General features: G+C 36.5%; 2 protein-coding genes across 7 annotated transcripts in view; one reads left to right on the plus strand and one right to left on the minus strand.

Moving 5' to 3' along the window:
• LOC134426653 (cytochrome c oxidase subunit 6C) overlaps positions 1-25,509 on the plus strand; it is a 475,168-nt gene that overhangs the window by 57,036 nt on the left and 392,623 nt on the right. The gene's annotated exons all lie outside the window — the stretch shown is intronic.
• Positions 1-25,509, minus strand: part of VPS13B (vacuolar protein sorting 13 homolog B) — a 429,375-nt gene that overhangs the window by 48,812 nt on the left and 355,054 nt on the right. For all 6 annotated transcript variants that reach the window (XM_063171820.1, XM_063171844.1, XM_063171830.1 and 3 more), the window contains exons 40-42: positions 14,664-14,860; positions 6,770-6,951; positions 4,640-4,989 (exon numbers count right to left, since the gene is read on the minus strand). In XM_063171820.1, the coding sequence (XP_063027890.1) occupies positions 4,640-4,989; positions 6,770-6,951; positions 14,664-14,860 (729 nt within the window). The remainder of the gene's footprint in view (positions 1-4,639; positions 4,990-6,769; positions 6,952-14,663; positions 14,861-25,509) is intronic.

The raw sequence follows: 25,509 nt of genomic DNA on the forward strand, positions 1-25,509 counted from the left end.
GGATTCCATACAGGCAGCTTTTAAATATCTCCAAAGAAGGAGACTCCATGACCTCTCTGGGCAATCTGTTCCACTGACTGGTCACCCTCACAGTTAAGATATTTTTCATGATGCTCAGATGGTACTTCCTGTGTTTCAGTTTGTGTCTGTGCCTCTTTGTCCTTAATCAAGGCAGGTTGTAATTCCTCTTGTAACTGAATGTCAGAATGATTGCCTGGGAGTGTTTGTGCAAATACTACTCATCCTAGGAATATTTTAGCATGAGAATATTCAGATTAAAACTTCTTCCCAAATCTCTTTACTTCTTCTGCATAAGATCAGGTATCTTTTGTGAAACAGGAGCCAGGTGAGTATAACCAAAACTGCACTTCTTCCAAGCAGCAAAACTCTTTACAGAGCAGTATGCCAGTATCACATTCAGTAGCAGATCTGAGTGTGCTAAAGGCTGTCATTTACAGTGAGTACAGAGTTTACTTTGGCATTTTCTAGTGGAGGATCTATGACTTTTTACTGTCAAGCTGCCATACCCACATACCCATAAGTCTACCACAAATATATGTATTTTCCTGTTACAGATTTGTAAAATGTTCTTTTTAAAAGGGAGGATTTACTATTCAAAGAGCTCAGCATATTGTTAGAGTCAAACCTATATACAACACCAGGGGAATTTAAGAAAAGCTTTTTCTTTTCACTCCAATACATTTTCTTGTTGATACACAGAGATTGAAAGAACAATGCCATAAGATGATGAACTTCCTTCTTTTTACCTTAGTAGCTAACCTAGTGTCAAGTAAGTAAACACAGACTGTAGGTTTTGGCATTTCCCAGAGGGAAAAGAGAATCCAGTGAGTTTTTGGCATGCATAGAACTTCTAACTTCTGCTTGGGGAATGTTATCCTATCAGGAATTATTAATACACTTGCACATGTTTTGGTGCTGATGAATGACTGCCATTGATCATTAGTCTCGAAAGCTAGATTTGCTACTAGAATTCAATGCTTTTAACAACAACAGTTAAGGGAAGGAGGTATTTTAGGTTCCATTTTATAACAGTTCCAAAGTTTTAACCAAGGAAACACCAAGATTTGCATAATAGGGCATTGCTCTCTACTGCCAGGCTTGAGAGAAAGCTGCTGATGCCTCCAGTCTTGATAACAACAGATGACTAAAGGAACATCAAGGAAGCTTGAGGATGCTTTAGCTCAGTGTGGCAACTATGCACTGGACACCCACGCCTCTTTGTCCTTGGGGAACTGCAGCAGCACCCTGTACCCATCACAGGGAACTGGATCCCACATTGCTGCTCAAGTCTGACAGTAGAAGCTTCTAGAGTAAGCAGAAAAGGAGAAAAAAGAGTCAGCAAAAGGATGGAGTGAAGACATCTTGATTGAGAAAAGAATGTCTAGAGAAACCAGGTACAATTCAACCAAATAGAATCAGGCCATTTGTGTGGCAATGATGCTGAAGGGCTGAATGATGACTCCAGAAGCTGAAAACACCTAAGTGCGGATTAGGAAAAAAAACCCTCTCTGAATTAAAACATATCAAAAGAATCAGCAAAAGATTAACAGCTTGAATCAGATACAGATTAGGGTCAGTTCCTGGGGGACAATTTCCTGCCCCTCTTTAGATAATTTTTCAGCTGTTATTTTCTCTCAGAGAGGCCTGGAAAGTGTCTCTCCTTTATTGGTCTTTCAAATATTTTGTGAATTCTATTCAGAGAGGGGAAAAACATCCCACATAATACTAGTCACCAGGCTTTTCCAGTCTCAGGACTTTTTGCTTGTGTCTTACCTCACAGCTATTTCAAAGCATTTCTGGATCTAGAAAAAACCCACACCGTAAAAGCCTAGGCCTCTTCATATGCACAAAGTAATTTTCTTTGTGCTTCACAAGCTACTGAAGGCTTGTGCAAGCTTTTTCTCTCCCTCTCATGTACACACAGACACACACAATCACCAGGTGATGGTTTTTTTCACAGAAAGTCTTTTGAAATTTGTCTCCCTTGAAGGCTCTCTAAGAGAAAACAACATTTTCCTCAGGATTCTTTAAACTTTACTCTCACAGCAACGTCCTGGCATTATCAAGTAGGAACTTCCTATACCTTTTTCCCTTTGTTATTTGTGCTTATTGTAGAAAGACGGGGAAACCACTATGATCACAGACGGCATTTTGACTGTTCCCAGCTCATTAAGAAAACTTATGCATCTGCCAACAGTAATGTTAAGCACCATGCTGACCTTGAGGAAAAAAGTTCTAGTGGTCTAAAACAGGTTTAAATCAGGAGCTTTTCTAATTTCTGAGGAGTTTGGGAAAAGAGTTGCGATGCCTGGTTTATGTGAGACCACAAAGGAAAAGCTTTTTCCCAGAAATAACACTTTGTACCATACCTGGAGAGCTGTTTTCTCAGCTGACCTCTGTCTCTAGATATCTCAAAACAATAAGGCTGTAAAACAATTCATGAAGGCTTAAATGCCCAAATAAAGGGAAAAAACCCCACATGCTCCACCAATGTATGTTCAAAGGAAACACGCATTTTCTATCTCACTTGATAGTCTCTGTGTTATTATTAAATAATAAAACTAAATTAATAACAATATTGAAGTTCCTTGCCCAGGTCTTTAATTATTAAACCCATTACTCTAGCTTTGTATTTAGACATGCATTAGCCAGTTACTGCTTGTAGTTAAACAGGGGTTTCAGATTAGACAGTGAAATATGTCAGAAGGGGAAACTGTTTTTAAAAAGTGCTAATCCTCTCAGATTTTCAGCATGTGACTTAGAAGTATAAAGCCTGGTACTTTTTAGGCTTAATGTACTTTCAAAATGCTCACTGTTACTTAATTTAAAAGAAACCCACCAACCATAAAACCTCCACCAAAAAATAACAACAACAACAACAATCAGTCCATATCTAGGAAACAAAGACACTGACAGGGGCTTCGGTTACTTCTGAACTCCTGACCTAAAGGTGCATGGCCAAATTGTTTCATGCTTCATCTGTCTGTCTACTGACTCCAACATCACTTGTTGTAGATTTTAATCCAGTAAAAAATATGTGGAGAATTCAAATAACCCTTCCCGGTTATTAAAATCATGCTTTTAGTTGTAGCATTTATACTGCATTTTGTGTGAACAGCAGACATCAAACAATGCTTATTACTGGGAAATGTATTCCCTCCCCTTTCAGGGCATGCCAACCCCCTCAAACTGGAGGTAAAGGCACATAAAAAACATCTTGGCAACAATTAATTTAATAAGCTATTTTGAACCCACTTGTGTGTTAACTGTTCCCTAATTTCAAAGCGACGCAAGTTTTTAATCTCAAATACTCTGGGCTAGATACCCACCACATCAGAACATGGTGGCAAGTACCCCTGACATGAGAGGAAACGAGAAAATTACAGCAACAATTACAGAATTATATCCTCCTGTGGCTCATGTTAACATTGCCAAATCCATGTATAAATCAGTACCAACTATTCATAGAATGTACCTGTCAGCAATATACCATGCGACATATGGCTCTACTTAATCAAATATACAATTCCAGTTTTTTCAACTCAAAATATTCCTTCAAGGCACAGAGTAGTCAGTCAGTCATTCACACTGTGATGTGGTTTAAAACATTTAAATATTTATGCACCACATTTTATTTATATGTATAGCTATGTCTGAGAGATCTCTTTTCCCCCCATCCTAAGAGGAAACTGACCTTTCTGAAGGCCATTTTGCAGTAGTTGCCACACATGTCTTAGATGAGGGACTAATACTAAGTCAGAAATATTTTGGGTTTAAGCAGCCTACAAGGATTCCCTTATACTTTCTGTTTGTTTTTTATTAAAAGCATTGTTCAAAATATGACAAAAAACAGAAATTGGAGCTACAAAGATTTTTGTTCACATTGATATTTGAGCCAGCTGTGAAGATTTAAATCACACTAGATCTTGTTTTATGAATGTCCTTTTGCAACAAGAAAACCATGGAATGCCCTTAAAAAAGAATTTTTTGATATAAAACAGATGTTTTATCCTTTTTTGGGGGCTTTGTTATTGTAGTGCCATGATAGGTAATTAATTCCCAGGCTCCACATAGGTCTTCAGGCAGATGAAGAGAATGATTTGATTTCAAGGCTATAGTGAAGTAAGGGAATTACAGGCCTTTGAGGGGTCATTGCAGAAGCAAGTTTCTTATACTGGGACTGGCTTCAGCCATTAATGCTGCTTGCACAGAATGTAATGTGAAACTAGTGTTGAACTTCAATAAGGATGGAAGTAGTAGCTGGAAACAATATGTGTTGCTGCTCAGACTGAGCTGAGCTGATGTATCATGAAAAGGCACTCACCTTTTCATAAATTAATGGAATATTTTGCATTTCAAGACCTGGGTTTTGATTATTCTGATATGAATCCATGTAGCTTCACTGAAATTCAGGCCATTCTGCCTACATTTACCTTTACACACTTTTTTCCTAATTTTCATTGCTATCGCAGAATGAATGTGTATTAGGAAATAACAATTTCAGTATAAGTTAGGGTTTTTACATCCTCAAATATTTTAATGAAAGCAGCTGATATTCAAATTTGCTATTAAAGTAATCACAGTAGCTATATTTTTTATCATTATTGTCTTTGCATACCTGTTGCCAAGCTTGAATTGCTGTATTTAGAGAATGAAGTGCATATTGGCCAAAGCTGATGAAAATAGGGTCAACCATTATCGTGCAGTCGAACAGCCTTCCTGCTGTGCTGCTGGAAACAGCAATCTGCCCCCAGATTTTGAACGGTTTCACAACATTTTGCATGGTCACATTTCGACACTCCAGAAGTTTGCAGTCAGCTTGAGTCGAAAACTGGATCTCCTGGAACACTGACTCATCATTCCACTGGCGAAGATATACATGAGGCTCATCAAAGGAAACTATCATGTATTCTAGTTCAGATGGCATGTTCTTATCAGATAAAAATGGCTGAAGGAACTTTGGTGGTGCTGAAAAGTAAAAGAACAAACAAGACTAAAACCATTGCTGCATTCTTTATGTTTTTGTAAATTGTGTTTTTACTGCTTGTACATAAGATGAAAACAAGTAAATCTATCAAAGAGTTGACATTTCTGAAATCTGAAATGAATCCTGTTCACACTGTTTGTTAGATGTAAAACAGTATCATAATTAATAGCAGCTGCAAACAAGAAGTATCTGCAGAGCAAAATCTTTTCATGGTAAACAAACCAGCCAGCAAAACTGCTTTATCTGCACACTGCTGAATGCTCCAGATTGCCATCTATTTGGAACAGGGACCATATTTCTGTGAGAATTTTTGCTACAGTAGGTGTATCTTATATTCCACACATAGCACATTACAAACACAATAAAAATTGGTAATACAGTATTTGCTGACAAGTGACTGTACAGGCCAACAGGCTCCACACTGGGAGTTGTCTTTGCGGCAATTATGGACAGTTCAAGACCACAAACCTACTGAAATGCAACATTCTAACCCTTAATACTAGAAATGAAACAAAACAGTATCCTGAGACTAGAACATGAGAAATGTATCACAAAGAGATATTATCATGTTTGTTGAAGTCTCAGTCGTGCAAAGTGCTGAGCACTGAGGCAGCAGACACTGCAAGGCACGTTCACCCCTTGTGTAACATTAAGCATGTGAATATTTCCATTGATGCTATTATTTATGTTCCTGGAACTACTCACATGCTTAAAATTAGCGTATGCTCTAGTGCTCTACAGATTTGGAACCAAAACACTCATCCCTATCCAGGATCAAGCCCTGTTATTCTACAAACTGTAATGGATACAACAACTTTTGTGCTCCCTTTGTGTATAACAAAGCACAAAGGAGCCCCAAAACTTAAGGCCTTTAGATGCTGCAACAACAGTAATAACAGCATAAGCTCAGTCAATGTTGAGAAATAAAACAGCTGTGCTTGATTTTAATCTGATTTTTGCCTCTTCCAGAATATTTAATTTTAAAGACTGAGCATCTGAAAATGGACTGTAATAGTGAGGAAGATTACTTACTGATAGAGGTAGCTGACAGAGAAGAAACTATTTGCTAGTCATTGAATGTTAGTCTTGGTATGATTTGATAATGAATATATTATAATACTTGCAGAAACACAAAACCTACATACAAAGAAAGCTCTCCCTGTCAAAATGATCCAAGAAGTTTGCCCATCTTCCATAGAAAGCATTCCTGGCATTTGAAAATCAGACAATAATCTAAAGATCTCTTGGAATGTATTTGCCATTAATGCAATGACAGAGAGCACTGAACAAAACCAGATGTAGCTCCAAAAGTGATCATAACTGAAATAACTTAAATCTGCAGTTCTCAGAGCTCTTCCAAGGAATTTTTACTAAGCGGGTTGCAAAATCTTCAAGTATTTTAACAGTACTGTTAATACACTGGAAAATGTAAAAGATCAAATTCATCCACTAAGATGGCTCAAAAGTGAAGTGGCACCTGCTGTCCCTAATCAGACTCTGGAAAACAGACGGCTTCTACAGTTACCCGTTCCGGGGCAGGCAGGGGCTGCTCTTCCAGCCTCACTGCCAGCCCTGTGGACAGGCTCAGGGCACACAGGTCATGGCTTTCACCCTGAAGCCTGTGCCACTGCCGGCTGCTTGTGATGGCTTGTTTCAAGAATGCCTGTTTGAATGAGGAGATGGGGACTACACAGAGCAGGAGAGTGCTTAGGCAGCATCTGTGAACTATGTTTTTATTATTCTCCATAAAGCAGAACATACCTGTGCCAAGTTGATCAAGATGATGGCATAGGTGGACTTCCAGACAGGTAAATTGGATCAACACACTCAGTGATGGCACAAACCAAGGAGTAAAACAGGAGTCAACCCTGGTGCAAGCCGCTAACGCCGTGGGGGTCACAAGCTGATCACACACGCTTTGGGAGCCAGATTCACTTTCTGAGCTGCAGAAGGAAGGTAACAAATTAGTACTTCAGCACTTCCAGGATTTTGCAGCTTTACAGCAGGAATTCAGGACGTTCCATGCTCACTTTCTGACAAACAACATCATGGTTTTATTTTAACTGCTAATGCCAGTGTCTGTACTTTTTCCAAAGCAGACCAAAACAGATAAGATTGTAATCCAACCATGGTTTTATCAAACTACACGTTCACTTTACAAATATTTGAACCACAAAGCCTATTTGCAGAAAAAAACCTAAAATATGCCACGTATCTTTAATTGTTGAAGTGGCTAAACAGAGTAATTATTGTTATTAATGCTATAAGAATGAGAGGAAAGGTCAGGAGAATTTGTTTTTTTCCACTTGATTTTAAGGAAACCAATTTGCAACCATCAAACTACTTCTATGTATGAACCCCTAGTCTTTGTAAGCTTTATTTCCTTTGCCCATTTCACTCTAAAATCACGATTTAAAAATTATTTCCAAGTACTATAAGCTCAGTCTGGAGCCCTTTACTACCATATTAACTATACATTTGAAGTGCCACTCTCCTGATTTTTTTTCATAGCTGTGCTCCTAACACCACGAATTTCCAAGCATTATCTTTCAGTCTCTTGAGAGGAACTAACACTACATCACAATTCTATAACCTACTAAGATACCACAGAAGTACAAATAAACTTTCTAATTTAGCAAAAACTATCCTTAATTCTCCTCATTCTCACTCCATTTGAACTTTGGCTCTCAAGAGTTTTAGTTTTAAAGTTTAGACTTGATTCAAGAGAATTACAACCACATCCTCAGTCAAAGAATGTCTTTATTTTTAAATAAGATTTAATGAAAGATGGACTAAGGTCAACGTAATATTTTTGTCAGAAAGTCATTAGACTTTATATAGCACAATAAATCCATTTCCATTAACATTTTAAAGATATTTTAAATTCAAACATAAGTTTAGATTTGAACAATGACTTCCCAAGCAACATAAGGTTTAGGACCAGATTTTTCACCCTGCAATGTGTTTCACTTCAAAATTATGCACAAATATAGCAGGTACTCAAAATGTTCAGCTGCAAATGCATGGAATTCCATGGATAGGTAAATTGATCAGTATCATTTAGTGTTGCAGTAACTATCTAGTATAGTATTTATTTACAGAGCTTAAATCCAACTTAAGGCTTGTGGACATAAAATACTTACGCAGCAATAAAACCCAACTAAGATTAACTAATTATTAAAGAATCATGCCAGGATACTAAGAATGGATTAGGTCAGGAAAGTATGAAAGATAAATGACTCAATCAGAATTTTAGCTGCTTTTCTGTGCTCCTTTACCTCTTTAAATTTCTTGTTTAGAATCCAAAACCAGTGTTGTACACCTTTTGAGAACTGGCACCTTTGGAAATAAAATTATTCTTTGTGTTCACATGATAAAATATCTATGGGACTGGATAACAGAGAAATAGGATGCTTCACTTTGCTCTGCCATGGATATTAGATTGCTGGAACAAAGGAAAAACCAAATCCAAAAGGACAAAAATTCATATGCTGATTTAAACAACTAAGTACTTTTCAATCTGTAAAATGGGTTAGTTCTTTCAAAGTAATTATTAATATTTTAAGATTTTTTGCTTGTTGCATTTTGATTAGAAAGAGAAATTCAGGAGCATATGAAATGAAAACAGTTTTTTGTTGGGGTAGAGGAGTGCAAACAAATGTTAACCAAACTATGAAGAACTTTAAAAAAAACTAATTGCACCTTGATATTCTGAATTAAGATTTAATTTCATGAACAGCAGTAACACTGATTGCAGCAAAGAAGAAGGACATTTATTTCTCATATTTGAGATTTATTCCAAAAATATATATTTATTGTCCTCAGAAAACTATTTCTTGACTCACCTATCAGTGACTAAGCATTTTTATTTCTTTTGATGTATTTTGGAGATGCATATTTTCATAGAATAAAAGCCAAACAAAACCTAATTTCTTATTTAGTACAATTTCATATATCTTCTTTCTATTCACTGAGCATTTTACTGTGGTGGAACTTTTGTAATTTCTCACTCATAAACACCACGATGACAGAGCAACAGGACATGCCTGATGCAGAAGGAAATGTGGCAGGAGCTTCACACCAGGGAAATAATGTAAAGCTTTTCGCCAAATTTTTCTCCACTTTTTCTGCTCCACAAGCAACAGACCACAGAGAGGTAATACTCAGCAGCTTAAAATGTTGGGAACAAAAAGATTCAAAGCTGCTTTTTGTTTCTTGATGGAGTCACCTTAGAAACCAAAAAGGCCCAACACTGAAACCCTGCAAAATTCAGAGTTCAACCAGATGCTTAAAAACTTAACAAGAGAGAAATAAAATAGCAAATGAGGGTGGGACAGTGTTGCCCCATGGGACAGAACTGCCCTTGCATCCTCTCCCCTGCCAGGGAGGGACAAGAGCTGGCAGTGGAGGGCTGAGAGGAGCAGGACAGTGCATCTTAAACCATGATGGTAAAGAAGGTGAAGTCCCTACAGAGAGGAAATAGCCTTCTAGGAACCATCTGAAAAGAAATGCAACAAGATCTTTCACCACTGTTTTCCCATCTGCCCAGACTTTTTCTGAAGTGTAATTGTTTTATCGGTGAGGGGCTCCATTTGATTTTTACTCAACCTGAAACCATATTCAGAATTATAGTCCCCACGTACAAGAATACAGTAACAGTATAAACCAGCTACAGTACAAAATATACTAAAAGCAGCCATCAAATTATTATAGTATTTTCTTTAAAAAAACCCAGTTGTAATAAAAAGTCATAATATAAATAAAGTTTTTACAGAGGTATTGTAGTCACTACCATGACCCTGATTTTAAATTGAATACTTTTTAAATTTTTTGCCTAGGTGGTCTTCCCTCAGACCTGTAGCACTGCCACTTTCTTTGACTTTGCAGAGAGCACAAAAATGAAAAACCGCTGCCCTCTATTACATGCTGAGCACAAACAGCAAATAAAGTTGTGCTAACTGAAAATACAGGAAATTTTCTATTAAGTCTTGATGAATGACAGTGGGAGCATTAATATCAGGAGAAGATGTGATTGGGCAATCAAAATTTGTTCATCAAGTGAATACAATACAAAAACACTCCCACATTTCTTGGCTTCATTCGAGCTACAAAATGAAGTGTGGACTGTCCACAATTTTTCAGCTCTGAAAGAAGAGGAAGAACCAGATTCTACTGCTTTGTGTTTGGCACATCATGCTTAAGGAGGAATGTGGTAAAATCAGAGGAAATTAAAAATAAAAGTGATCTGACTTTATTACCAGATTTTTTTCTTTTTCTTTTTTCTTTATTTTTTAAGTGCTGGGAAATATCAGAATACTTGAAATGGAAAATATCTACATTTGATGTCATATAAATTATGATATTTCACATCATGCAAAGCAGCTCAAGTTAAACATATGGCAACTGAGAACAATGACTTAGCAGTGACCTGCATTATTCTTGTTATTTTAAGAGAGAAATATTAAAACCAAAACTGCCATTTGTGATGAAACTACAACATGGGAAAATATCCACTGGGAAGAAGAAAGAGACCACTTAACTCATTTAATTTATGACTCAAATACTGGTCTGAACCCAAATTGTTAGAGGTCAAAATCCAGTACATCATTTACTTTGAATAAAAGCTGAAACAATTAGCAAGAAACATGATCATGATTCCTCACTTGAATTTCTAAAAAGTAGCAATTTAAGGCTTATTTAGAAGTTTTTTTACTTGTTTCATGGCTTGTATCTTAAGGCACTTTCAATTACTATTTCACATTAATATGTCAGTAATTATAAAAATACTGTTTAAATTACACAGAAGATGCACAAATATATAAAACATCTTGTAATGCAACCCATTTAAACAAAAGAATTATAAATCATTCCCAACCAAACCAGGAAGGGGCTTTAGTGTCTCATCAACCAAACAGAGCTTAAAAAGTAATTTCAATTATTGTTTGTTAGTCCTGCAACAGGCAAATACAACCCATAAAAATAATTTATTTTGTGATAATTTTTTTGTAATCCCCTGTTTTAAGGTCTTCCATAAACAGTCATTTATGCCATATATGATTTCTTTCATAAACACTGTACTATATCCCCACAGAAACGCTAAATTTTTTCACTTAGTACTTCAAATTTGCTCATTCATTGAATAAATTTCCATAAATGTTTGTGCAAACTTTATACATACATAGAAATAATGAATGGGATACAAAATTCTCAAAAATAAAAAACATACATGTATATATTATGCCCTTCACCAGACAACTTCTGATTTTTATACTTCCAGTTAGCTCCTGACCAATCTCAGAAGAACTTTCATACCACAGGATTTGAACCATGACATCTTTGTATATTCCCATATTCATTACTGGTTGCTCTATTTCACCCTGTCAGCTACTGCTCATCATATCAGCTGAATCTACATCTTCTCACAAACCATATTATTTTCCTGTCACATGAGACACCTAAATTTCGTACCTTATAACCAATGTTAGGAATCCGTAATAAAGTACTAAACCACAATGGATCAGCTCTCTGCTTATAATAATTAGCATATCACAGAGGTTACCACAAAAAAAAAAATGCTGCAGAATTTTAAGAAAAAATATTATCATTGAGCAGCAGCTGCATGCATATGGCAGTGGTTAGAGTCTGATCCAAAATACAACATCAAACTAAGAAGATAAACTTGAACAAGACTAAGCATTTTTACACTTTACAACTAATAGTGTATTATAATTGTTAACCAATCACATGGTTGCAGTCTGTAATTAGCATCAAGTTATTGTGAGTGTACAGGAAAACTGAGGTTCAACTTTTATACAGCTTTTATTTCTTCCTCTCAGAGATCCTTCAGCATTAGAATTCCCTAGTTTAACACTCAGCACTGGCATCAAGCCTTGAGGCTCTTCCCACAAGTCTGCAAAATCCCATGTTAAATGCTGGCTTTAGGAACACGACTTTGACATTTACCACAACGTGGGCACTGTCTCTCTCTCAAAACCAAGAAAGTCGGGGATTTTTTGTTTAAGTCGAATCTAGAACATATTTCAGAGTGTTTGCTGAGAAGAAATTACCCATACCAGCAGCAGTATGTTTGATGAAGCCACATTTTCAGCAAATTTACTTCCAACATGGACTTCCTATGAGCCACTAGACATCTAGAAAGTTTTGTCTTCTCTGCAAGTCCACAGTTTCTGTCACCACCTCCTACATGAGGCTTTCCTTTAACAGAACGTGATCCCTCAGGCCTTAACCATTACCTTCAGTTTGTTCTGTATCTGTAACCACACACATTCAGTCTCAAAACCTCTAGGTCAGTGATATATCACATGCGTGTTTGCTCTTTTTCCAAGAAAAAGCCACTCTGCCTCAAACACTGTAGGTCAAAGCCTCATACCTGAAGAACAGCTGCTCTTGTTTTGACCTATGAAGGTTTTCTGAGAAGGATCACTCCTGACTGCTCAGAACTACTTCTTCCACACCAGTCCTTCCTGCAGCTATCCTTAAGAAAGCTTGCAGTGCAGCATTGTCTCAAGTGAGAGAGATCAGTTTGAATATTTATCATAGAACCACAGACAGGGTTGGGTTGGAAGGAACCATAAAGATCATAGTTCCAATACCCCTGCCAAGGGCAGTTACAACTTATGCCGGACCAGGATGGTCAAAGTCCCACCCAGCCTGGCCTTGAACACTTCCAGGGATGAGGCATCCACAGCTTCTCTGGACAACGCATTCCAGTGCCTCACCATCCTCACAGTGAAGAATTTCTTCCTAATATATCGTCTAAACCTGCCCTCTCTCAGCTTAAATCCACCCCCCCTTATCACTACCTGTCCTTGTAAAAATCTGTCTGCAGCTTTCTTTCGGTTCTGAAACGCTGCTCTACGGTCTCCTCAGAGCCACCTTTTCCTCAGATCAAAAAATTCCAAGTCTCTCAGTCTGTCCTCACAGGAGATATGTTCCAGTCCTCTTTGTGGCTCTTCTCTGGAATCACTCCAGCAGGTCCACATCCTTCTTAAGTTTGGGGCCCCAAAAAGTGGACACAGTACTCCAGGTATGGTGTCATGAGAGCAAACCCATGCCTCCAAATTAAAAACACTGCTGAGGCAGGGAATATAACTTTTTCTCTCTCCTGATTGAAATCAGAGGGTTTCCTTGCATATCCCACAGGTTTTTGGCTTCTGGAGCTCACCCTGACCTATACAAATCTTTAAATTTCCAGTCTACTGTTAGTTCATGTAGGTATAAGCTACAGTTCTTAAAGCTATTATGAATTCCTCAGACTAACAAAAGTATCAGGACTAGTGACTCTGTAGCCTCTGGACAGGTAGGTGTCAGTTCAAGGAACTTTCCTTTGACTTCCCTCATTCTCTTCCGTTTATTTACCTTCAAATGCTTCAGTAGTGAGGTAAATGTTTTTTGTTGCCTTCATTCATCTCCTGCTATCCTTGTGAGTGAACTGCAAATGCTTCAGTTTAATTCCTGTTGTTTCTGAACAATGACAGCTCATTAGCTTATCAGAGCTCCCTGAATGAAACACTGCATCTAGTGACAAACCCTATTCCAGCAGAAACCAATAAACATGACTACAGTGTTAAATGCCTTGATGAAAAAAAAATCTACTAAATTTCACTACATCATTTCCAGTTCCCACCGAGTTCACATTTCTGTGGTGTTAAGCTGACCAGGAAGGCAATTCTGCCAGGGTCCCACATTCAGAGGAATTAACCTTGTCTAAAACACTTAACTTCTCAATGATGAAAATGCATTCTTTCACAATTAACATCAAGAAATCATTTCCAACCTGATACTATTAATGGAAACCAGATGTTTAATTTTTTTCATTGATTCTGTTAGCCATGCTCATATTCTCTGATTTCTCTGAATTCTGTAGCTTCATTCAACACATACGTGGATGCTACATACTCATTGAAGCTTGGGTTCATTAACAAGCAGCAAGAATCAGCAAATACCAATGGTCCAAGACAGTAATTTTGGGTTTTCTGCTCTAAATATAAAATGTTAAGCAGGTCTTTGAAAGCAATTCCACTGCTGTTTCTGGACAGATTTTATACTTATTTCTTTTACTCTACATATTAACCAAAATGGAATGAATGCAAACAGAGTGAGTATCTGTCATTGCACAGTGTTTCCAGTTGCAAATATAATGAAAAATGGATCCCCAGTGTTTAAAAAGCACTGATTAGTGTTTTTTCTTTTAGCATAGTAAGTAATCTGTGTGAATAATAATGCAATACTATTGAAATAACATTTTGTCCAAAACCTCTAAAATAGTTGTTGACTTGCACTGAGAAGAGACTCAAGGTGATGTAAAAGTATTGCATGGGAGAAGAATGTTTATGACTACATCCATAGGATGGATGTAAGTCTTACACCTAAGCCTTCTTCTGTCTGCACTTTTCAGTAAGCCTTGTATTCAAAAAATGGATGGTTATGATGCTGCCAGGCTGCCTATGAACCTAGAGGAAAGCTCTTTTGTGCACACTCCATGCCCTTGTGTGGAGATGAGCCACAGTCTGAATCACGTGCAGGACTAACTGCTCTTATCACATATTAAAGTATCTTAATTTCTAAGCCTCTTGAAACAGATTTCTCAGGAGTGTAGCATTAGATGTCTTTTTCCCTCCTCCTTTAAAATTACCTTTGGTCATCTGCCACGTTCTGGCTGCTGTTGAGGACAATCCTCCACAGGTCAGAGGCTATGAGCTCCTTCTGATCGTTCACAAGGCTGATACTGGGCAGCTGCAGCTCACAGACTTTGCTTTCTGACAGACTGAACTCCCGGAATGCAACAAATGACTTCTGAAGCTCATCCCAGTACTCCAAGCTGCAAGGAACCTGTGATAAAAGGGAGAAGGAATAATTACTTTGTGCTTGAATGCAAATAAAATTCATTTTAATCTATACACTAAAAGTGTAAAACTAGTTAAACTAAAGTAAATGGTCATATAGAAAATCTTAACTGTAACCATTATTCAGATCTTGTGCTGTCTTGACTTAAACGAAAATGTTTTTAGAACATCACTGCAGACTAACACTTCCAACTTTCTCTTCCTCTGTACAAAAATAGCTGCTTGTTCCACAGGAAACCATGGAAACCATGAATAACAAAGACAATTAATCTAAACATTATTTGTATTATGCAGCCAAAAAATCCATCAGATGTCTACACATCATGGTATCAAAGACACTCTAGTTATAATTAGTTTTTTTTAACTCATTGTTTTAGCTTTATTACATAACAAAATATAAGTTTATTAAAATAATCAGTGACAGAGAGAAAAAAATTACAATGGACAACACAACACTTTGTGGTGGGTCAACACATTGCTAAAAACCCTGGGTGAAATAATGAAGCACTTCTAAGCACTTTATCTTTTCTTTCAAGGACTATTTAGACAAATAAAGGCAAATGAAACCAAATAAATACATAGTGGCTTCTGCTTAATTACATCCCTAAATTTAATTCTGTAAATAATCCACTTGAATTATTTCATGATGTATCACTGAATAGGAGAGAAAGTTAAAATAGACATTTCTATAGGCAATAGAAAACCAATTTTAATTATAGATCTTAAAGGGTTTACTCTAGGTGTCTTTTTTTCCTTTTTTTTTTTTTTGGTAATAGTAAGAAAGTGAATGAGAATATGAATTTAAAACAAATGCAAATTCAGTCAGCTATGAAGATTTTAGAATTAAGATGCAGAAATCTACAGGTATGGCAGCTATACTTGCTCAAGATTACTAAAAGTCAAGCTGACATAAAGCAAATAGTAAGAAAAAATTGCATATGTATGTGTTATTACCTGTTTTATCCCTGTGTATAAACATACATATATAAATGACCAAGAAAAAAGTAAGATGGCAGAGATGCAAATAAATTTAGAAAAAGTTTTGTAAGCATTCTTCCTTGTTATTCAGTAAAGATTAAAATGCAGATGGAGATGACAGTAAGCTGATTAATTAACAGGAATGAAGGTTAAGAAGGAAAATTCAGGGAGCTCAATGGTTCAACCTGGGAAGGGCCAAGGAACATAAATAATCACCAAAGAATTCTGGAGGAATTAACATGTGGAACCACAGAGCCTGAAAGGTGGATTTTAACTACATCTGTCAAACCACAATGACATGTGAAGACTGAAAAAAGCAACCACAGTCTCTAAAACTTTTTTATTCCAAGATGTAGGACAAAAAAAAAAAAAATTCTGATAACTGTCAGTAAACCTCTGATGCCAGAAATGTATATAAAAGAGAGTACCACTGCAGTGTCAATCAGGAGAGCTGATTTAATTTTGAAGACTAGAGTGTGAGAAAAAGGGATTGATTTAACATCAAAACCCACATGTCATATGTGTACAGATAACAACACATTTGTTTATAAGCTGCATATTCAATTGGGAAAGGTGAAGATCTGTAAATGTCAGCTGGAAAAGCGTGAGGCAGTATGATGAAGCCTGGAAAAAGCAAATACCATCTTGGGAGACATCAAGTGAGATATTTCCAAAAGTGAGGGGCAAATATTAATTGATTTGCATAGGACATCAGTGGGGACTCATCTGAAGTATGTCATGTTTCCAATTCTTCATCTCAAAACTGTATTAACTCTTGCTGTGGAGAGTTGAAGACTAAATGAAATTAAACAACAGGAACATAATTGTGCCATCCAGACACCTCAGGAGAGAAACATTTAATAGAAAAAGCTTTATAGAAATTTTGTGCCAAAATTGAGTTGCCCTATGAATAAAGTGTAAGACTAGAAACTGTACAGAAAAAAGATGGGGATGTGCAAGGAGACCCTTGGTGCTCATGAGAGCTACTTTGAAAAGCTTGATTTGTTAATTAGATGGAGAAAATAACAAGCATGCCCCAGTGGGAGAAGGCTGGGCTTGATGAGCCAGAAAACATCTTTCCTGGTTCTCTGTTCCTAGCTGTACAATAGTGCTGTGCACAACAGCAGCAATAAGAAATACCACATGAAGTTTATGCCCATATTCAAAGTCACACTATAGTGATTATTTTTGCTCTCAGTGCCACTAGACTTTTAGTTATTTTTTCAGAACTTCTCAGTGTTAAATTATTTGAATGTTTAACGCCTATGGACAAACACTCAAGGCTGCTACACTACCATAGCAATGTTCCTACCCTCCAATTATGGATACATTGGATACACCCCAAGAACTCCGTATGTTAACTAGGAACACACAAAGAGCCTCTTCCATCATCTGCTGTCTTTCATGCTGCATTGTGGAGCCATCCACACTCACAAGCTTCTCTTTTTAAACCTTCCCAATCTCCACTGGTGATAAAACATTTCAGTTTAGTTGAACATTGTAATACTTGGCATACTTCCTATAGCGTGAAGTTTTGGAATTACATAATTATAAAAGGATGTGTTTCATTTTTGACAAAAGGCTGCAGCCTTTCATGGTTGCATAGATACTTTACATACAGCCATATTTATTTCTGCATACTTTTAAATCTCAGTCCTTAAAATACCTTGGCATTCTTTTAGGAACCTGATTAAATATATTTGAATACTTGGTTTGGTCTTGCACTTCCTAATGTCTATCAAAATCTGAATTACCTTTTCTTATCAATGTTAGTGAGTAATATGTGTGCAATGAAAGTCTCACAAAGCTATCATATGTAGGATATTTATTTCTCTTAGATTACATCTCAAAACAAAACCCTTTCCTTAATGAGAATCTCACAAAATTGCATTAGAATAGAAAGTAATGGGTGTTTTAAAAGAGGCTAAGCAGGGTGATGAATTCTATTCCCACTAGATTAATGAGCTGGAAGAACAAGTTCAAGAGTACAGTAAGATAATTTTTTAAGTGGCACTACAATACAAACCCCATAAAACTATCAATAAGGATAGATGAAAATAATATAGAAAATTAAAAATAAAGATTCAAAAAAAGGCAGAACAAAACTTGAAAAAACATTAACTGGATTTCACACATCCTGTCTATATAAAAAAAAAGGTACTTCAGTATTTCCACCCACTCATTAGGTAGTAGATGTATTGAAACTCCTCTTGAGGAAAAGATGGCAAAGTATAATGATGAAAACAATTATGCCACAAAGAAGTAATAACTTTGTAACTCATGTTCAGGCTGTGGTCTGTGGTATAAACTAACACAGTGGAAGTTTCATCTGAGTATGAGGAAGAACTTTATTGTGTGGGTGACTCAGAGAGATTGTAGAGTTTCCCTGGAGATATCCAAGAACTACCTGGAAGCAATCCTGTGCCATGTGCTCTGGGATAGGGAATAGGGAGGTCTGACCAGAGGACCCACTGCAGATCTTTCCACTGTACCCATCCTGTGATCCTGTGTAGTGCAGGACAACTTCTAAAATGAATTATGAGAAATCTGGAAAGGCACAGGAATGACTGCTGAACTCAGCAGTACGAGTAGCCAGGAACAACATCACTGCACAGTTAATGCAGGCTGGTCAGCAAGTAGAAACGATTATTCCTCATTATTTTGTTTACAACTTTTTCTAACTATGTTGTAATATGTCAAGAAATCTACCAGAGCAAGAGACAATTTATTTCAAAATGTCATCTGCACCTTGGAGATAAGAAATCAAGGACACACATTATGTGATTTCCTATACAAAATACAGCTCATTCTTTGGAACTACACAAACTGTAAGCTTTCTAGTTTGAAGCTTGCAAAAGACTTAATTGACTTAGAATCTTTGATTTCTACATATCTAGCTTTATTTTTTCTAGGGGCTTTATTACTAATGCCTGATCTGGATAAGTTTAAGGAAAGATGGTAGCTCTGGGCAGTATCAGCTGCCAAAAATAATAGTTGTGAAAGCCTGGAAAGGGGTTATAATGCCAGAACTGAGTCATTAGCAGTGGGAATAAGTGAACTAGCTGCAACAAAAAAATTCCACACGTGTCGAATTAAGTATGGTTTTACCTCAAAATATTTGAACAAAACCTAAGCTATAATTCATACAACTGTTACCTCTTAGAAAATGTGACCACTAGGCCTGTCTCTATAAAGGCAAACACAAACAAAGCAAATTTAATTTTTTTGCTAAACAGCAAGCTTGGTTCTCCAGCAGACACTTCCCTGCAGCTTTTTGTCCTCTTCCACAGCTCTCAAAGACAGTTTTAATTGCAATGATAGTATTCACCTGTCACGCAAAGAAGTTATTTAACCATGAGCTCAGGTTTAACCAAGAATCCCCAAGCTCTGTTTTGCTAAAAAACCACTGTGGCAAACACACTTATTTAGAAGGATGACTATGGCAAGAGGGAGGAAAACCACAGTCAAATGCTGTATTTTTCAGCAGCATCTCTGTTTAACAACACAACTCAGAAGCAGAAATGAAAAGCTGTATGAAACAGTCCAAACTCTAAGTAGAGAAATTGAAGGCTGCTCCTTTTTCTCTTTACTGCTGTGAACTGTAGACACTGGAGATCTGAAAATGGCATGGCAGTGTTTGGAAGAAGGAGGAAAATGGTGTATTGGCAAAGTACGTGACACAAACAAACAACTGTTCAGAAACAATTGCCTTGGAGCAAAAACCTTTTTAGTTAGAAGAGAGCAGATTCCTGTTTTCTCTGAATCTCATTTCACTCTTTTTTAAGACAAAAATTTTCATGTATATTACACTAACACATATGAAAAACATCTCTGATTTGAGCAGAACTGAAGCCTCCAACACACACATCACCCCCCCAAAAAAAGGCCAAACAATGAGAAACCTGAAAAGCCTCTTAAAACCCTGCATACTTCAAATAATTTCCTTCACACTTGTTAACCTATCAGCAAGACAGTATCATCTTAGTTACCAACACGAAGTAGTCCCACTAAAGCACAACAATGTCATTGTGTTTTTTCTTATTCATCATATATTGTGTCACATATTACCAGTACCAGAATAATTTCATTCCTACTTGGAAACTAGGGGAAATGCTACACAGTCTGTTACTGCTGTGTTTTTAATTTCATCCTTGTGTTTTACAGATACTTCATTTTTCCCCACTAGCGGTTTTGGGTAGTATTAAGACTTGATAGAGAGATGAGTGTTGACCCCTAAGTGCTTTTCAAAGAATTTCAAGATGATGACATGCTTCTATATTTTCCTGTGAGCTGATGTTATCCTCCCAGCTTTGGGATTCTTGGCTAATTTGGATTTGAAAAATGCTGGGTGCACACCACTTATCTGCCCACAGGTACATTTCTACAGCTGAGCAGAGAGCCAGCATCAGTGGACTTCCCCAACCTGCCATGTCACCATAAATAATAATACCTATTATTCAATATACATTTTGTCAGAATGCTAAAAGGTCTCAGACATGGACACAATTTCCAGCTAGGAGAGAAATAATTAAAATATCTCCACTTCTTAACTAATCCCATGTTTTTAATAAACATCTTTTTGTCTGTAGGAAAAAGCTACAGCCATTGGCCTACTTTGAGGTTTTTGAATGAAGGCTGTATTATGGAATAGGAAAGTATTATGCTTCGGTATTAACTACTGAAGCATATGATTTTAAAACTCAGTATAAACATGTGAACTTTAAATACATGCTAAATATCTTAGGCTGGAAAACAGATTTTGTCCAGTTGAGAAAGAAAGATAGATATTAACAGCTGGGCGCCTAATGTTTCTTTCAGTGATGCTTCCTTTTGATTGATGTGTTTGCTAGAAAAAAAGCTTTTACAGAAGATATATTCATTTCTTGAATCTCAGTCCCTCAGATCGTGGGCGCTTCCTCTTGGAAATTCAGCTATTCTTGGTCCAGAAAAAACTACTGCACAAAAAATGCACCCAGAAGACAGGAAGTGTGTGTGTGTTTTATCTTCTGCAAGCAGGGCCACCTCAGTGAATGAGGCAGAACACAACACAAACTGGAACTCTGAGTCAGACACCAACCCAGACTGCAATTTTTACTTCAGCTTCCTGAGCATGAATAAACTGATTGCTCTGTAATAAAGTTATTCTTTTATTAAGACATTTTACTGGTTTAGGGCCAACTGTCTTAAAAATATAATTCTCTCATTAGGTGAACAGAAGTTGCAGTAGCAGGAAATAAAAAGTTTTATGCAGATTTTTATAAGGAAAAAAGTCTTGGCAATATCTACCAGAAACATTACTTTTAAATTTGATTTTGAAGTATTATTTATATAAAACTAGCAAAAGAACTCTGCAGAAAAATAATACAATATGTAGAAAATATGGTCAAAAGAAAATAATATTAAATAGAGTAGAATGTTGCAATACACCTGGTTCACACAACATACACAATTCAATCTGACCAGTGTAACACCTACATTTTGGGCAAATGTAGGATACTTCAACATCCACATTCCTGTGTATCTTGTGTGATTGACAGTGTGAAATCATGCTACAAACCACTTGCCTGTTAGATAATATTTTTAACCTTCCTCAGAACTAAGATTGTATCGTATCTGTGTAGAAAACAGACTTTCCTGGCACAGCTACAGACCACCAATATCCCCATTTCATGAAGGAAAAAACCAAACAACCAAAAAAAGAGAGATGACTTACAGTGAGGTAAAAATATAGCCTCATATAAGTAGTTTCAGGATTAGGAGCAGTACTAGGATTAAAATTATTTAGTTGCACAAAGTATTTGCTGTCCCACCCACCTCAGCCTCCTTTGTATTTTATTACAGTTTTCTGTACTTTGACAGCAGTTTGAATGTTACATACCTATATATTTCAGGCAGTAAAATATATTCCACTATGGTACACTCTCAATTTTCAACACTGGAATAATCAGATACCCCAACTGGAGATGTTTTTCAAAATTATGTCATATAATTTCTTCTCAGAATTGTTTAGCTTATCTTCAAATTTTTTAAAAAATAAATTTGGTCCTAAAGCTAGGACATTTAAATTACAAATACTCACTCTAAAATTTAATATGCAACACCTGCTTAATTTAGCTTTTTCCTTTATCTATATTGAGGTCTTTGGCTGACTAATAAAAATAACTACTATTTGGATATCGAGTAATAACATATACTGTGGGTCTTTCAACTCCATTAAACATATATACTAATAGTCCTATTAGTATATTTATTTCATTTTATTTAAATTTACATCTGTCCTGCAGTTTATAAAATAAATATCAAATAGAGTTGTAATGAAAAGATGTGAAAGAAAACTTTTGGCTTCTGAGAAAAGTTGTTCTTTAAAAATACATAACTTCCTTTTAGCTGACTTTGGAAGAAAGCTTCTATACATCTTCAACTAATAGAAGCTATAAAAAAACCTTTTGTAATATTGGAACCAGTTGAGAAACCACAAGTATTCAAATGCAGGAAATCATGATTTTATAACATTTTAATGTGATCTACTCTTGGGAAACAAAGTTAACCAAGCCCTATTTCTGTACAGGAAATATTCCACTGTACAGTTGTAATACATTGTGGTGAGGGGTACAGCTGCAATTTTTTCACCTGCGATGCCCCACTGGTATTGTGGCTTACTGAATTGCATCAAGATTGCCTTCCTGTCCGGAAAGCCCTCTAAGTACAAACACGACTCTAAGCCCAGGTTTTATTTTCCCCTGGTATCAGAATATGGTAATTTAAGAGCCCTGAGAAATGCTTTTTAACCTTTTAGAAGAAATATGTAGCATTCTTTTATTAGGAACTACGTTCTTTGCCTTTTTAAAACAACATATGACTAACTTATCAATTTATCAGGCTAGCAGGTTCAGAGCGAATGCAGGTGTGTGGAGTAATGTAATCTGTCACAGATACTGGCTTTTTTCATTATGGAAAAATTACTCTGAACACACTAACAGCTTTTTTTAAAAGAAAGCACAGAACAGCGCTGGGCTATAACTGACTTCTGCAGAAATTTAAACAGGAAAATCATGTACTGCTAAGTGTCAAAATTTTATACTAATTGTCATTCACCTCGAGACTGAGTTTATGTGACGATCACTTGCCTTTTGAACAGCAAAAGTAACAATATTTCTTTAATTTATTAGCTTGCAATGCATTGTTTCAGGCATTGAGAAACAAAAGTATAGAGATTGGAGATCTTACATTAGGGATTCACCTACTTCTTTCAACACCCTTTATTGTCTCTTTCTGATACAGGAACTATCTTCCACATTTCATTGAAGGTTTTTAATTTTCTAGGCTTAAGTATTTCTTAATAATACAAGCATTATGATGTTGAAACTCAGTCACCTCTGACCATTGAGGTTAGCAGTCTATTAACAAAATGTACCTTATAATTTTCAGTATATGAGCTATTTTGACCACACATTCTCACCACAGCAAAGCCTGACTCCTATGAGAAGCACCACAAAGTCACTGTACAGCCGGAAGGACTCGGGTTTGCAGAGTTTCATAAATCAGAGTCACAAAATCGGAAGAGTACAGAACACAGGCAGAGTGTAAATCTGTCATTAAGATAATCTGATGGTTTCGTCAGTCCTCTGGCACCCGGTAGAGTTTTCACTGGCTCAGTAACCCCTAAGGGTAAATTTCACTGTGATGCACAGGCAAATTATGCACAACTTCCATTAACATTCCCAACAAGTTACGCTTAACTCCCTGCAGACTGCACAGGGAAACTCTAGGACAAACGATACAGTCTCATCTTGATGCAGGGAACACTAAGATCACACAGCAAAATAATTAAGATTATACACACACAAACCAGTAACAAAATAGTAAAGTCTGAGATAATCCTATTCTCAGGCACAGAAGTTCACAAATAATATTTAAAGCTGGAATTCCCTAAGAGAACAGGCTCTGTTTCAACATCTGCTTAAGACTCCAACTTCTTTAGTCCCTATTGCCTTCCTTGCAAGAAAATGAAGACAATACTCATAATTAATAGACAGAGTCTGAACTTTGGAAAACATGCAAAACTCAAATCAGAAAATCTGCTCGCCTGCAGATCATCTGAAGGGTAAGTGGCTCAAGCTACAACAAACCTACAGGCCTCTTACACAGACCAGCTGTTTATGTGATGACCTGCACCCATTTTTGTACTCATGCACAAATAGAAACACTGCATCTACTGCTGAGAAAGAGGTTACCTATATTAGAATAAATGGCATTTGTTACACTTCTAGTTTATGATCAGGTATGTTCAATAATAATTGCTTCTTTTCAGGTTTCTTGCAACTCTTCACAAAGTAGAGAAATAATAAAAACATGGTATAGAATCTTTATATAGTAGTAGTATGACTAATACAGTAATTTTGAACAACATCCAAAGGTAGAATTAACAAGAAATGTAAGGTTTAAAAAGCAGACAAAACACCAAATTTGCCTTCTGAGCAATTCACAACAGCCAGACAAATTACTTCTTCATCCACTAAAAAGTGCCATTATTTGAAGACAGTACTGAATTGTGTGGCAGTAGGTTCAGTAACTTGCAAGCCAACATGTTTATCAAGAAGCATGGTTGAACTTTACAGCTTATTATCTTGTAACACCGTGAGCTTAAATTACTAACCTGTCACACACAAATCATCTGGATTTCCAAAATAGTTGTTGCTTTGGGAATATAAGAAATAAATCAAAAATTTGTGGTTTCTCAGAAAGCACTTTTCCCAGACTCTCAAATGCCCAGCTGAATATTTTAGCCCCAACAGGGAATGAAAAGTAAAAGGGAAGCAGAGTCAGCCAAAAATGAGGTATTCTCTGTTAAAAGGAAAAATTAATGTCTTTGACATTGATCATAATTCTTTTCCTGTTGACTGTCATGTCAAATCTTTCCTGGAATAATGACTTACAGTAGGTCCAATGTCAGTCATTCTTAAGCTCATGCTTCCTTAAGCCACTGTTTAAACAGCCACAAGGTGTTAGAATATGACTATTTATTGGATGACAGTGTTGAAAAAAATCAGATTCCAGACTAGCAAGTTTGCAAATGCTTTATTTAAATAGCACATGCATGTAAGGCAATGTAACAGACAATTTTTTGAATCCCTGCCCTTTGAAGTTGGAAATAGTTTATGTTCTCCTAAAAAAGATTTCACCACCTTTGAAAATGCTCTGTGTGAATTTTACCACAGTGGTTTTATTTATGTAGTTTTTCCTTATGAAATCCCAGTTAAGCTCTTGCAACCTCAGAACTATACTCACTGCCCTAAAATATTCTTCAGTAGACTTAGAGATTTGGTTAATTTAATCACCCCTTTTTTAACCTGTGCTCTGTATCTTAGGACACTAGATAAAGAAGAAAGGCCAAAAAAGGAGACCTCAGCACGCATTCTTGGTTTCATCAGCTGTTATAATGCTGACTACACGTGCGTGCAATAGGAGTCCTGGCAGGTACACAAGGGAAACATCCCCAAATACAAAAACCTGTCAGGGTTATAGTTCAGCAGATATTTTATTTTAACTTCATATGGAGAAATGAGCAAATGTTGTAGTTGATCTTTCTTTTGTTTAACAGCTTGCATCTCCCACTGGATGACAATCCAGGAGAAAGAATTTTAAGTCTGTGTTAGT

Source organism: Melospiza melodia, chromosome 1 (assembly GCF_035770615.1).
Source record: "Melospiza melodia melodia isolate bMelMel2 chromosome 1, bMelMel2.pri, whole genome shotgun sequence".
NCBI lineage: Eukaryota > Metazoa > Chordata > Aves > Passeriformes > Passerellidae > Melospiza > Melospiza melodia.